At 32.0% G+C, this 15,121-nt stretch overlaps 2 protein-coding genes across 12 annotated transcripts in view; one reads left to right on the forward strand and one right to left on the reverse strand.

The window, feature by feature from the left end:
- Positions 1 to 527, forward strand: LOC133845850 (uncharacterized). The gene has a single exon (XM_062280450.1). It carries the CDS (start codon positions 137 to 139, stop codon positions 347 to 349), a length of 213 nt encoding a protein of 70 aa, XP_062136434.1. The 5' UTR covers positions 1 to 136; the 3' UTR covers positions 350 to 527.
- Positions 528 to 6,613: 6,086 nt separating this feature from the next.
- Positions 6,614 to 15,121, reverse strand: part of LOC133845847 (protein boule) — a 34,398-nt gene continuing 25,890 nt past the window's right edge. For 2 of the 11 annotated variants that reach the window (XM_062280436.1, XM_062280437.1), the window contains exons 4-8: positions 14,098 to 14,157; positions 13,909 to 14,026; positions 13,581 to 13,672; positions 12,181 to 12,214; positions 6,614 to 7,735 (exon numbers count right to left, since the gene is read on the reverse strand). In XM_062280436.1, the coding sequence (XP_062136420.1) occupies positions 7,605 to 7,735; positions 12,181 to 12,214; positions 13,581 to 13,672; positions 13,909 to 14,026; positions 14,098 to 14,157 (435 nt within the window). In that variant the 3' untranslated portion in view covers positions 6,614 to 7,604. Of the gene's footprint in view, positions 7,751 to 10,345; positions 11,203 to 11,715; positions 11,791 to 12,178; positions 12,215 to 13,580; positions 13,673 to 13,908; positions 14,027 to 14,097; positions 14,158 to 15,121 lie in introns of those variants that run through there. The other 9 variants (XM_062280438.1, XM_062280442.1, XM_062280440.1 and 6 more) reach the window with 9 other exon arrangements.

Genomic DNA, 15,121 nt, shown 5'->3' on the forward strand with positions numbered 1-15,121 from the left:
AGAAACACAGTTACGATCCGCCAAATGTTCTGAACACAACGTGCCACTCAAGCGCTAAACGGGAAATATTCAATAGATCCTGCTCAATACCAAAGCAACCCAACTGTGATAGCTACTACAAGTACTTACTTTCAACATGTCTGCCGCAAACAAAGTTAATCATCTGGTCAGTGCCACGTCGCGCTACATTGCCGGACGCAATGCCGTGCAAACTGTTTACTGGAGGACCTCCGCCGGACCGAATCCCCGCATGCTGAAGACGAACAAGACCTGCGAATTTGATCGCAGCACAGAGGCGCCACGTAGCGTCCGTCTGCAGAACTACAATCGCACTTACATCAGCAAATAAGTTGTCACCTAACATGGGCGACAATTTAAACTAGTTCCTACATTCTATATTTATTGTACCTATCGAAGTGATGGAGTTGCCTTCGTTATTATGTGCCGAGGCCGGACAAATGCAACAAGGCATTGCCTTGAGTTTAAAATAAAATATTAGACTATCTAAGTAGTTAATCACAACACGAGCCGATAATGTGTTTTTGTTGAGGGGGTTAACTTGTATTCGAATAATCTTATGCGTCATCGAATTGAGAGCACAGCGTGGTCAAGTCAAACAAACGTGTACGAAAAAGAGATAGCGCAGGCAAGTGCATTGATTGAAGGACAATGCGGGTGCTAGCTGTAAGCAAGCTAGAGCGAGACAACCAGAGAGATGTGATATCTGCTGCAGCACACACGCTGTGTTTGTCTACGGCTCACGCACTGCTTGCAATGGTGACATTACAAGGCTGACATCTACAAAACTTAAGCAACTGCTTGTGTCTGTCTCTAAGTCTGGCAGCTATAAAACTGTAGCAAGTGCATTTTAAAACTTAGTAGCTCTGATTATAATATGTATTACACTAAAGATTTGAATTCCAAGCTGCATTTAAATTTAAAAAAAATGGAAATTCTTTTTAATTATTTATGTATTTTATTTAGTTTTATATTTATTACATACATTGAGTTCTCCCATATATATTTCATTTATTTATGTTTATGTTTTGTTGTTGTTGTTGGGCTTCATTAATTATGGTTTATTTTTGTCGTGGTTTTTTCTTGTATGTTTAGTGTATGCATGTTTTGATCGGTATGTGTTCATCATCATAGTGTCTTTTGGTTTTGTGTGTTTTGCTCATGTTTTTTTTTGTTTGCCTTTATGTTTAGATTTATAATTTCGCTTTAGATATCGATCGTACTTAATTTGTATAGTATTTAGCATTTAGTTAATATAATTCTTCTCTTCGTGGGTGAAATGTGTTTACGTTGTATTTTTTTTTGTTTTTGTTTTTTATTATTTATTATTAATTATTACTTGTCTTTAAGTATCGTAATTAATTGTTTACTTAAAATTACAGCCTTTATAAATAATTATTTTTTTGCCCTCCTTATAATTTTTCCTTATCTTTTTTTTCTTTTTTCTGTTTTAATTTTAATATGTTTTGTTTTATACTTCATATTTCGCTTGCCATTGTACTACGTATCCGTTTTTTTTGCCTTTCTTTATAATTGTTACTAAATATATATATATAGAGACCTTTTTTATGTATTTGAATAATTTGCACACATGTATATAATATATATATACTTATATGTATATATATATATAATAGTTATCTAAATATATATTCATATAGATTTTTTACTTTTACTTTTATTTTGTTTTTTTATATTTGACAATTTCAGTTGGGCTTAGTGTCTGGCTTTGCTTTTTGTTGTTTTTTGTTGTTGTGTAATGTAGTTTGTTTTTGTTTTTGTGTAGTTTTTTTCTTTAATTTGTATTTGTATTTTTAAATTTATTCTGTATTTTTTGCACACGGAAGTTTTAGAGTTGTACACATAAAGACCGCAAAAAAAGTACACAAAAAGTTTGTGATGTCTTTTCTTCTTTTTCATTTAAGATTTGTTTTTCTTTGGTTTTTTAATGCTTGGAATATGTTTTATGTATCTTTGTTTTTTGTTGTTGTTGTTGTTGTCTTTCTGCCTAACTCAATTCACACATCGAAAACAGTTTGCTTTTCGTTTATCTCAAAAGAGAAAAATATATATTAATTATTATCTTTAATATTTTTTCGTTTACATTTTTTTGTCGTTTTTTTCTTTTTTTGGTTTTTGATTAAAAAATATTGCAGCTCGAAATTGTAATACTTTTTGTTTACTATTATTATTAGTGGTATTAATTATTATTATATACTCCTCTAGTTCGGTATCTTGCCTAGCATAGAACACAGCAGAGATCAGTTGTGATATTTCAAGATCTAGTATATTTTTTGTTTAGTATTTTTTTGGTATTATTTTATTTTTTTGTTGATCCTGTAACTGTAACTGAACCTGAAGTGGCTCCACTATTTTTTTATTTTCCGTTTATTGTTTTTTCAAGTGTTGGGCTGATTTTCTCATATGTTTTACGTATTTCATGTCGCTACTTTTATGCTGCTCGGTATAATTCATATATATATATATATCGTTTAATATATATATATTTATGTATATGTATGTATATCTTATGGTTGTTGTATGTATCTTTTTGTATATATAGACTCTTATCGTGTGGTAAATCATTAGCTAGACCCTTTCTTTTTTTGTTTATAAATTTCTGTCTTTCGTACGGAAGAATTTGGATACATTTCTCGTGTGTTCGGTTCGTTTTTTTTTTTTAGCTAAAAGGTATAATTTATCTAGATGGTATTTTTTTGTATTTCATTTTTGTTTTTCTGCTAATCTTTCTATTTGCTTTTACCGTATATAGCACATTAACTGGGCGCTAGTTGTGACTGAGTGTGTGTGTGTGTGTGTGAGTGATTGGTATGTGCTTGTGTGAGTGTGATATTTTTTTACTTCAGCTGCACAGTGTGCAATTTGGTTAGATTTATAAACAAAATGCGGCATTTTGACTAATGTTCTTTTTATAGATGAGAGAGAGCGAACGAGAAATAAAAAACGAAAATTATTGCTTAAACTATAAAGATAACTATTTCAAACTCTTTCACTATAATTTAAATTAAATGTAGCATAATTTTGGGAGTTGAAAGAGTAAACAAAGTAGAGAACTATCGATAGTAAGCGTAATCGATATTCAACGATAGTACATTTTGAGCCATCGATAGCCTCGATTGTCGCCGATAATATCGATTAACACATAAATTTTGATCTAGTAGCTGTAGTCAAGGATTTCGCAAGTTTTCTGTCGTTTGACATTTTGAAATACTTTCAGACATGTGCAATTTTACTCTTTTTTGTAGTACTTCACCTAAGTGCTACAGAATCCTTTTTAAAGTCTGTGCTGATGCAATCGCAGTCTACTTGTTGCGGACACTCGACGTTTATTTTAAATTCGAGACATTATAGATCAAAATACTATAATACATATCGGTTTTTAAAAGCGATCCATATCAATTTGTTCTTACACAGAATAGTTTTAGTCGCTAACTATCGATGGTTTGGGCTACTATCGAAAGTGTCTGCTGCTATCGATTGCAGCTCGATAGTCTCATCGATTGTTCTCCACCTCTAAAACAAAGTATAGTTTGTTTTTATATGTCAGCGCAGAAGGCAAGAAAGAAATTTGCTGTTTTGAAATATTATTGTACATATTTTCTGCATCGGGCAGCTCAGTTAGTTTTTGTTTTTCTTTTTGGTTTGTCCAGAATGTTAACAAATATACAAAGAGTATAATAATAAATTCATTTCGTGTATTACATTTTTATGTTTGTTTAGTTTTTTTTGTTTTTGTATTTATTTTTCATCATATTTTTTGTTTTTGCATTTGATTTTGTTTGTATATAAGTATGTCTCATCATATGTGTGTCTTGACTAAAAATACTCAACAATTTCGTTTACGTGAAACCATTTTAGCTACAATTTATATGCTTAACGCATTGTGTACTTATTTAAGTATTTTCCACTTTTCCACTTCTTTTTCTATTCCCCACACACAGCTACAACATGAAAGAATAAACCATTTTGCGCAACCTATCAATCATAAATGTTTTTTTAACGTTGTTTTCACCATTTGCCATATGTTTGTTGTAGTTGTTAATAATCATGTTGTTGTTGTTGTTGTTGCCACACCCGAACTGCCTCAAACTAGACCTACATAATATTAGTAGGTGTAGGAAAAACTCCTTTGCTGACATTATAGGATGTATATATATGATCCAAAAAATCTCTCGTCTTGTATAAAAATGAAACGTTTCTTTATTAGTTTTTTTATTCTTTACTTTCGTTTTGTTCAGTGGGGTGTGCGTGGGATTTTGCCTCGTTAAAACTAAAACTAACAACGACTAAATTTGCTAAATATGATAATAGCCTCGCTCTTCTCGAAGAGGGGGGCGTCTAAAATATGCACCACGCCCCCTTCTCTCGTTTGCTATATACTTATGTAATGCACCTGTGAGTATGTGTGTGTGTTTTGTGGTTCTCATCTCTAAATGTTTTTTTTGGTTTTACTTATTGAGTTCGTTGCACATTTCATTATTATTATTGTATTCGGGGATTGAGGAGAGGGGAGAGTGTAGGAGGTGAGAGGAGAGCGCCAGGCAATTTACTCATATGCATATGCGCATATTGAATGAGTCAATTAGTATTCAATTCAATTCATTCATTCATTATTCACTTACGTTCGCCGCGTCTCAAAATTTTACAATATTTTGGTTAGGACAGTGAATGAGTGTGAGTGTGAGTGTGTGTGTGTGTGTGTGTGTGTTAATCACATTCTCTAGTGTATGAGTGTGTGTGTTTTGTCTATCATAATATTGCTCTCTATTATTATATGCATTACTCGACTCGTTTAGTAATCGTTATTGATTTATTTATTTATTATTCTTTATGCTGCTGCCGCGTTTTTCTAATGCCCAGTTTTAACTTTTGCGCTTCGTCGACTAATAAGTACAATATCATAAAAATAACACTGTATATTTTGTTCGTTCTGTAAATATAAATATATATAATATATATCTCAGGTTTTCCATTTATTAAATACAATATAATATAACCATATAAACGCGCCACAATCGCCGACAACTTGCCACACAACTTCTAGCTTCCCCTTTGCAACTTTTTCCCGCTCCTCTTTCAACCTCAAAATCCAAAAACTCTTTAACAAACTCTTTCTGCCTGCCACTTGCAACACAGTTGCTTCAAAACCCTTCCCTTTCCCCTTGCCTTGCCCCCCTTCCTCATTAATCGTAACTTACAACATTCGTGAGCGTCACCTGTGTGTGGCATTTGAAAAATTCGTAAACACTTTTTTTTTTGGTTTTAATTAATATTTTTTTTTAGTTATTCTTTTTTTTTAGCGTCAGTCTTGTGTAAATTAAATTTTACTTCAAAAAACGTTTTAACGCACAACACACAGGCAGAAAGACACTCGACGAGAAGCGTAGAGGAGGGGGTTGGGGGTGGGGTGGAGGAGCAAGGTTCGCTTGCAACGTGTTGCAAGCTCTGTTTTTCTATGTGTGGTATGTGGCAAGTGCGGCACGCGCGCTCGAATTGTTTTGTTATCAAAAAATCTGCTGCTGCTCTTGACTTGTGTATGTATGTATATTTAATAAAATGCATACATATATACACTATATACACTATATATATATATATGTAATATGTATATATATGTATATGTGTATATATATGTATGTAGTATATAAGGTTTATTCAATTCACACGTAGACGTTTTTTTCTTTAAAAAATGCATTTTTTTGTTCTTCTTATGTAAAAACGATTTGACTTTTTTTTTTTTTTTGGTTTTAATTTAATAAATATTTTTTGTTTCGGTTTTACGACGCCATCGAGATATTGTTCTGGTACACTCATAGATATATATATATATTTATTTCGTTTTGTATATTGTTAAGATTATACGATCTATATAGATGTATATATACACACATATATATGTATAGTTATCAATTATATATCCTTTTGTTCGCTTCGGAAGAGTTGTGAGAGAGTTTTTCAAGAGAGTTTTGTTTTGTTGTTTAGCAAATAAATGATAATTACAATTATAATTGAACTACATTCTGATTACATATAGAGGCTTGATTTCTTCGTCTTCTTCTTATATGTACATTTACAGTTATGTCTATATGCATATGTATTTTATTTGTTGATTAGGTGCTAAGTAGGCGCTCGACTGACCAAAAAATATCCATTTTCGCAGGCGAGTCTAAATGGAAAATCGAATGACTAATTCAGCTTGCTATTTTCATTTTATCAACTATATATCATTTATCAACTGAGCTTTGCACATATATATTTTGTTGCTGTTTCTATTTTCGAAGTAATTTAAGTATTTTGTTTAAGAGCTAATTTGACACAACCGTTTATATAATTCAACTCTTCTATTTAAATCGTATAATTCTCATCGAAATTGTTGTTTCGCTATTTTGACTCTTGCTTTTTTGGCTACACAAAAGATTCGTTGCACGTTTCACTTGAATGCGTCCTGAAAGTATGCTACAGTTTTTTCTCTTATTGCCGCCTCGCTGTGTATGCGAATATTACGCATACGCAGCGTGTATTCGTGTTGGTGTTAAATGAAAATTAAATTTAAGTTTAATAAAAGTAAAATCTCTCTCGTTTCGGGCTCTTTTTATTTCAGTTTTACAATTGATGAAATATTTGATGTCAACTTTGAAATTTAGAAAAAACTTTCTATACACACATAATTATTACGCACACACAAATTGGGGGAGAAACGAAATTTTGGGATGAGTGAGAAAGTACAGAGATATATATAATAAGAAACGTTACAAATTTTGGGAAAGTGTAGGCCAATTATACACACATATAATATATATATATACAGATCTGTATAAAAACTACTTTATAATCGGAACGCCAGAAAAACTGAACCCGAAACACATATTTGTTGGCTTGAAAACGTTCTGTTCTGTTTGGGATGTTGCTGTTGTTGTTGTTGGTTCTGTGATCTGTTTTTTAAAATCCTACTCAATGGGGCCACAGCTGAAGCTAAGAGGCAAAGGATAGCAAGTTGTTGTTCTCGATCTGTATGACGATGAGGAGGGGGAGGAGAGATTTATCTTGGCTTGTGTTCTTGCGTAATTTTTGAAGAAGTTTGGATATGCTTTGGTTTAGATTTTTTTCGATTTTTAGTTTTTAGTTTGTTCCCCCCTTTTGTTGAAGATGTTTCTTGCTTGCCTAATCCTGATATCTGATCTGATATTCTGCTTCTTCTTTCTTTGTGATCACGCTTTCGTCTTTGGCTGCAGCCCCGATTGAAATTCTGGTCTTACAAACACAAAATATATCGAAACATTTAGAAACGCTTAACGAAAACAATAGAAACAATTTGAACTCTCGGTAAATCAAAGTAATGAAAAAATATTATGAACGTCGTTTTGTTGTTTGGTTTGGTTTGGTTTGTTTGTTGCGCGCCACTTTTCCTAATGATTGCTGATGTTGTTTGTTTTGCTGTTTAGTTGCTTTGTGGCTTTGCGCTTGTTTTGGTTTTGATATTGCTATGGATTGTGGATGTTTTTAGTGCTCGTTTTTCTCTTCTGTCTTCTTTTGTCTTCTGCCATTTTTTGTTGTTTTTCTTTTCTTTACATGGACATGCGCCAATTGGTCACCGAAATGTTGCTCTTGCTGTTGCCGCGATTGTTGGCATTGCTGCCATCATCGAACTCCCAAGCGGCATGCGGCTGTCCATGATGTTGCATCGGCGGCTGTGCGTCTAGTTGAAACCAACACCAACATAAAAATAAATTGCAAATTAAAAAAATTAAAGAAATCAAAAGAAAAAAGTATTGTTCGATTTTTTTTTTTTTTTGCTGTTCTGTAGTTTTGCATTTTGCTAAAAATTATTAAGTAGCTGTTGCTTTATTGTTGCTGCTATTTTTTTTGTTTAGCTCTTTTTTCTTTTCTCTCGCTTTATAATGTGTGTCTTCTTATATAGTTGTTAAATAATTGTGATGATGTGTGTATGTAGAGCTGATTTTTTTATTTGGTTTTTTTTTTCTTCTTTTATTTTGTAGGTAGGTTTTTTTTACTTAGCACTAAAAACGTGTTGTTTTAATCAGTTGATTTTTAGTTTAAAATATATATAATGTATGTATATATTTGTTTTTTGTTTTTCCATTTCTTATGCTTACAGTTTATGCCTTTTGCTATGATATATATATTTTACTTTTATTTTTTTTTTGTTTATTTTTTTCTTCATTTCTTTTTTGACTAATTTGTGTTGATTTTTCTTTTCGTTATATGTATATATATTGTATTTATGCATGTATATGGTAAGTATACACAATATAAATATTCACTATATATATATATATATATTGTATATATAATATATTTTCATTTATTTTCTTTATATGCATGTATAAACTTAATAGATTTTTTTGACGATGGGACACAATCTGCTTACTGAGCGCAGTGCGCAGTAAAAACTTAAGAACCTTCCCTCGAGTCAGACAATAAATTGAGTTACAAACAGTTTACAAGTTATCTTTAACTTTATCGTTATCGTTATCGTTATCAATTATCAATTATCATTTATCTTATTCATTTTGTATGTATGTCAGCAAAAATGTTCATAATAATTATGCCATTTGTATATAATATGTATATACATATCTTCTTTTTCGTTTTTTTTTTCTCATTTATTGGTTTTAACCTAAACAATTTATTTATGAATTTTTGCTTTTTGTTTTTCAAAATATCACGTATATATCTTAAGTTATGCCTTGGATTTTTTTAGTTGCTATCCTGTACGTGTTTATGTATTTGTGTGTGTTTTTTTTTGGGTTCTACTAACAACTTCTGCTCAAAAACTGTTTTCAATTAAATTTAAACTAAACTGAAAAATCCCTCGACTGGCTTTTAAGTACTTTCCCATGTCTGTGTGTTTGTGTGTGTAGTTTTCAACTAGAGCATATAAATTATTCAATTATTGCTTTTATTTTCATTCGTTTTGGTTTTTGTCTAATTATTGTTACGATTCGATTTAAAAATTTGTTTTTTCCTTCTTTTTTTTAACTATGCAACAATTTAGTTTTTAACGTTACAAATTTGTCAACAAGTTTCTTTTTTCGTTTTTGAAGTAACTGTACCGCGGAGGCGTGGCAGCTGAGCAGGCGGAGGCAAGCGGCAACGATTGCTGTGTGTGTGTGTGTGTGGCAAGTGTGTGTGCGTGTGTGTGTTGGGGCACGGAGCGGAGGCTGCTGCTGTTGCAGGTAAATTTGTGAAACCGCTGGGTTTTTTTTTTTTGATTTGTTAGTGTATCTCGTGTCTCGGTGTGTGACCAAAATAATTGCTGTTAAGGCAAATGCAATTTACAAATATAATTTCTATTTTGCACCAATTTCATTTCGTTTTTCCGCTTTTCGTTGCCGCTGCTTCTTTTCTTCTTTTTCCTCTCCCCACATTCCATCCGCAAATAATTTAATTTGTTTTAGTTTTTGTTTGTATGCCAAGATTTAACAATAGATTCTCGTAACAGAAAAAAGAGTTTTATATCAAAAACAAATCATGAAAAACAAAATGGAGATTTTGTTTGTCTCATTATTCATATTAATTTCGTTCTTCTCACATTTCTTTTTGCTTAGTTTGTAGTATTTTATTTGTAGTATTTTCTTAGTACATTTTGTTAATTGTTTTGTTATTTGTATTTTTTGTTTTTGGTTTTTTTTATATGTAGGTATTTAGCTAAATACTCGTGTAACACACTTTTTATTGAGTGTCTATGTATTGCTTTAGTTATTTGTTTTTACTTTTTACTTTTCCTCCTTTTTCTAGGCGTATATTTAGTATATATATTATATGTATATATATATGTATTTGTATATGTATATGTGTGTGGTTTGCTTTTTTTTTTCTTTCTTTCTTTCATATTTTTTTTGTTGTATATACTTTTATACTTTTTGCTCTTTTAGCTAGCATATATTTTGAATATCTTTATTGTATAGGTTTGCCTTCTTCCTTCTTCCTTTTCTTTCTTTTCGCTATTCGCTTTCTCATTACACTTTGCCGCTTAGTTTGCTAGTTTATCAATTTCGTTATTCCTTCATTTACTTTACTTTTTTTTACTTTATTCCTACAATTTCGTTTCAGTTTTACTTTTTGCTTTGCTTTGCTTTCTTTTTGCTTGGCTTACAGTATGTATATATTTCATTCTATTTAACTTAAATATCTATATATATATATATATTTATTTATATATGTTTTAGTATGTGTGTGTTTGTAGTGTGTGTGTGTGTGCGCATGCTTTGTGCTGCGGTTTATTTGTTTTCCTTTTGCGTTTCTATACGATTTTTGCTTCTTAGTTTGCTTCTTTTTTTTTGCATTTGCTTTTGCTTTTTATATGTTTATCATATATGTATGTATGTGTGTGTTTGTGTTTGCGTGTAATGTAGTTTTATATAAATTAATATTTATGCATAATTTATGTCTTTAATTTTTCGTTTTGCTGCCCGCTTTTTCTGTCCCCCATTTTTTTTTAACCCCACAATACAAAACTCTTTCCGCAGCTTTTTCTCTTCTTCCTCTTCCAGTCTCTCTTTGCTGCTTTAATAAATAATATACTACTATATATATATATATGTATATGTATAGGCTGACTTTCATTATTATTGCTGCTTTAGTCCTCTTTCACAAATATACAAATTGCTGTTCTGTTTTTTCTCTATTTTGTTTTTCTTTTTGCCTGCAACTTTTGCTGCCCTTCCCCCCCCAAAAAACACTTCTACCCCCTTCTTCCCCCTACGCTAATTGCACATTATTAAATCTTTCGACTGAAGCTGTCAGTCTCCAGCCCCCCTTCCCTTTCCCCTTCCCCGAAATACGCTTCACTTGGCCTGTTCTATCAACTGAAAACATAAGCTGCTTATACGCTGTGTGTGTTGGTGTGTCTATCCTTGTCTAGCTTATGTGTGTGTGTGTATTGAGTAGCTCCTCTTCTCTCATTCTCTATGATTTTGTGTTGCTGTCGCTTCTTCTTTTTCTTTTGGGCAGCAGCTGCCGTGTATAAATTCTATTAATGCTTTGTTGTAGTACATGTTTGTGCTTGTTGTTGTTGTGGTTGTTGTAGTTAGTAGCAGCAGTATTTGCTGTTGTTGTTGTCGCTGTTGCGCTTGTTATCGTAGTTGTGGTTGTTGTAGTTGTAGTTGTTGCTGCATCCTCAAAGTTAACAGGGATAAATGCCTACAAGAAACAGTCGAAGAACATGTTCAAACACGATACATCTACAATACTGCCAGTGTGTGTGTACTACATATATGTATGTGTATGTGTGTGCTACATTTACAATCAAGCGCCAAAAATACACAATAATTAATTAAATGGCCACACAAAATCAGTTAAAAATCAAAAAAAAATTTCTCCTAGCGCCTAAAGCGTGCATATGTATGCGTATGTGTGTGTGTTAAATTAAAATAAACTAAAAGTATAAATTAATTATGCAATTAAAATTAAAACTAATTAATTGTTGCTGTTTGCTGTTGTTGTGGTTGTTGTTTCTGTGGAGTGCGAAGGAGGGAGAATCGAAGAGCATCATCGTTGTTGTTGTAGTTGTTGTTGTGGCAGCAGTATTTGTTGTTGTTCTTGTTGTTGCATCAGTTGCTGTTGCTTGTTGTTGTTGTAATTGCTGTGGTATTTTGTTGTTGTTGTTGTTGTTCGGGCAGCTTTTCTCAACGTAAAATTTGGCGACTACGAAAATTTGTTTTTTGTTGTTGTTCTAGTTGTTGTTCTGGTTGTTGTTGTTCTAGTTGTTTTTAAATGGTTGTATTTAACCTTTGGGCGTTCAATGTTGTTGTTGTTGTTGTAGTAGTTGTTGTGCAGCAAAAACCGAACGAAGTAAAGAATGAAAAGAAAAGAAAAACAAAGCGTAAAGAAGAGGTGTGTGGAAAGAAATCTACATCTAAATATAACGACAAACGACAAATTTGTTTTTACAGCGGAGCGAGCGAGCGAGAACAAGCTTCAGGTGGTGACAAAAGAGAGAGAGAGTGAGATGCAAGCGGTGTTCTTGTTCTTGTTGTTGTTGTTCTTGTTCTACACACAGGCAGCAGCTTGTGAGAAACTTGAGTGTAAACTGAGCTAGTAGCTACCGGATTGTGAGAGTGGAGAATGGAGAGTAGTGGAGAGTAGAGTTGAGTGAGTGCTGCACTGCACTTTAATTACCTTGATAATTCGGAGGCCAAATGGTGGGTACATTCTGTGGAAGAAAGCAAAAGAGAGAAGAAAAACGTTTGACGTTTAAAATGCTCGAGCAGAAAACAAAAATCAAAGTATATACAATGCACTGCGCTTCCTGTTGGCGCCATCTATCGGCGGTTGGCCTGTTACCTAGCTATTACGTTGCTCCTATTCGCAATATGCAATTATTTTAGCTATGCTAATGAGCTAGCTCTCTTCTATATTTTGTCACAATACAGCTAGACAAGTAATTTTCAATATTTCTATTTCGATTCGTTTTGCTTGCCTGATTCACAATTATTTTCTTAATTTGCTTTTCAGCACTCGGTTGAAAGCAAATAGATAGTCAAACATTGAAATGAGAGGTACGAAAATAGATTTGCAATTGTTTCGATATAGTAATTATGTGAAGCATATAATTTACATTCAGCTGTCTTTTTCTATATACACATAAATTTATTATTTTTCCTAAATGCTTTATCAAATGAATCATTTTTTTTGTATACCCAAATAAATATTTACAAGCTGTAATTTAAATAATTTCATAGGACTAATCAAGTTTCATACTTTTCAAAAAGTATTTCAGATATCACACTAACTGACTTAATGACATTTTTATGTATTGCATATCAGCTATCAATATAAATATATAAAAATATTACATTACTGTAACCTTAATTATATTTAAATAAATGTAATAAATCTAATTCTAGTCGAATATTTATTTTCAACTCAAATTTAAACTGTAATCCATTTATATGGGAAGTTTTTGCACAGTGGTAGAAACAAGAATACTAAATAATTTTTACTAAAATGTGTTTATATTAATATACCAGATATACATAGTATTTGGTAATATCAATATACCAAATATACATAGTATTTGGTAATATCAATATACCAAATATACATATATATCAATATACCAAATCTACATATTTATATCAATATACCAAATGTACATTTTGGCAATATCAATATACCAAATATACATTTTGGTTAAATCAATATACCAAATATACATTTTGGTAATATCAATATACCAAATAAACATTTGGTAATATCAATATACCAACTAAACATTTGGTAATATCAATATATACCAGATATACATATTTGGTAATATAATTATTCCAAATATACATTTTAGTATAAAAAGTTAGCTCAATTTATTTAACTATCACCTTTCGTAACAATCCTGTATCCTTCATTATATTTAAATCATTTAAATGTACATACATTTATCTAATTCTAGTCATATTACTTATTGTTATCAAATAGTTATTCTCTTGCTTTCTTACTACTACTCTTAATTCTACGTGCTGCACATCACAAATCTGTTAACTAATCTTATATGTATATCCGCATAATATTATATCACTCACCATTGGCACGCTGTAGTACTGATAGAATGGCTGATATTGCATGGCTGAAGGTGGGTAGATGGCTGGCACACCAGCGGCTGTAAAGTCAGTAACTGGTGTTGGATTAGTTAGTCCGGCGAATACAATTTGTTTTATATTGTTGTTGTTGTTGGTGGTGGTTGTTTTTTTTGTGTTAAGAAGAAGAAAGAGAGTAAAAAAATGGAATATAAAAAAGAAAATATTGATTTAAATCGAACTCAAGCCCTAAACGAGAACTCATATAAGATGAACTCAACAAAGACGGAGATGAAATCATCGATAGTCAAATCGATAACGATAACACACTCACCTGGCGGATAGACGGCAGCGGCAAACTGATCCATCGGGATGTTGCTAATCGGTGCCGGCGGTGTGGTTGTATAATAAACGGCTCCATTGGTGGCCACAATCGATTGCAGCGGATTGGGCTAAGATGAAAGAGAGAGAAAGACATTAAAATTCATTTCTCTGATTTCAGATTACACAATCAAAGACTCACCTGCTTCTTGATAGCCGGTGCAATGTTCAGCTTGCGATCACGCAGCACAACGCATTCACCCTGAGAGAGGGAGCGAGAGAGAGCACACACAAGATAGGAAGAGATAGAGAGAGAAAGCAATATGTAGTTATGGCAAAAACGCATTAGAAAATCTTTGGTTAACAACTTTGTCTCACTTGAGTGTGTGTGTTTGTTTATGTGTATTGTGTGTGTGTTTGTGTGTGGCATTATCAACAGACAATGCCAAACGAAATTCAAATTGGAAAAATTCAAATTCAAATCCAAATCGAACGCAGCAGCATCAATAAAATTCTCAAAGAAACCAATGAAAAACCAAAGAAAAAAAAAAAACAAAATAAGGAACAAGAATGGAAAAAGAAAACCAACAAAAATATTTATGTATTAAATAAAAGGCGTCTTTTATTATATCAACTCTGAACTGTTTTGTGTGTTGTGTCTTGTTCTGTTGCTGGCAGAGGCCAAAAAATGTTGGCCAAGAGAGATTGAAGAAAAACACGTGCCAAGCCAAAAAATACCATTACCACAAAAGTACAAATGTGTGTGTGCGTGTGTGTGTGAGTCTATTATCTATAGAGTATGTGTGTGTGTGTAATATCGTATTTGTTTATTACGAAATGTCATGTACTGCAGCTCGAATCGTAACCGAAATGAACAAATGTTTTATTTGCTTTTTGGTTTTTTGTTTTTCATTTTGCTTTTTCCATCTGCGAGGCACACAAATCAACAACAAAAACTCATAAAAATAAAAAAAAGAACACATAAAAAATTGTAAAACTTAAAACTCGAATAATAAATCAACTCAAGAAAAGCGTTTAAAAAACAAGCTTTTGTTTCGTTTCGTTTCGTTGTGTGTTTCACATTTTAATTTCAGTTTTTTGCACTCGCTAAAACACAAACACCCGCAAGAACAACTTCAAAATGGTAATCGTAAAAATATACTTTAATTTTAAGTGTAACAAACGCCAACACCAAATTGCCAAAAATCAACAAAATGTTTAATTTA

This window comes from Drosophila sulfurigaster, chromosome 3 (genome assembly GCF_023558435.1).
Source record: "Drosophila sulfurigaster albostrigata strain 15112-1811.04 chromosome 3, ASM2355843v2, whole genome shotgun sequence".
NCBI lineage: Eukaryota > Metazoa > Arthropoda > Insecta > Diptera > Drosophilidae > Drosophila > Drosophila sulfurigaster.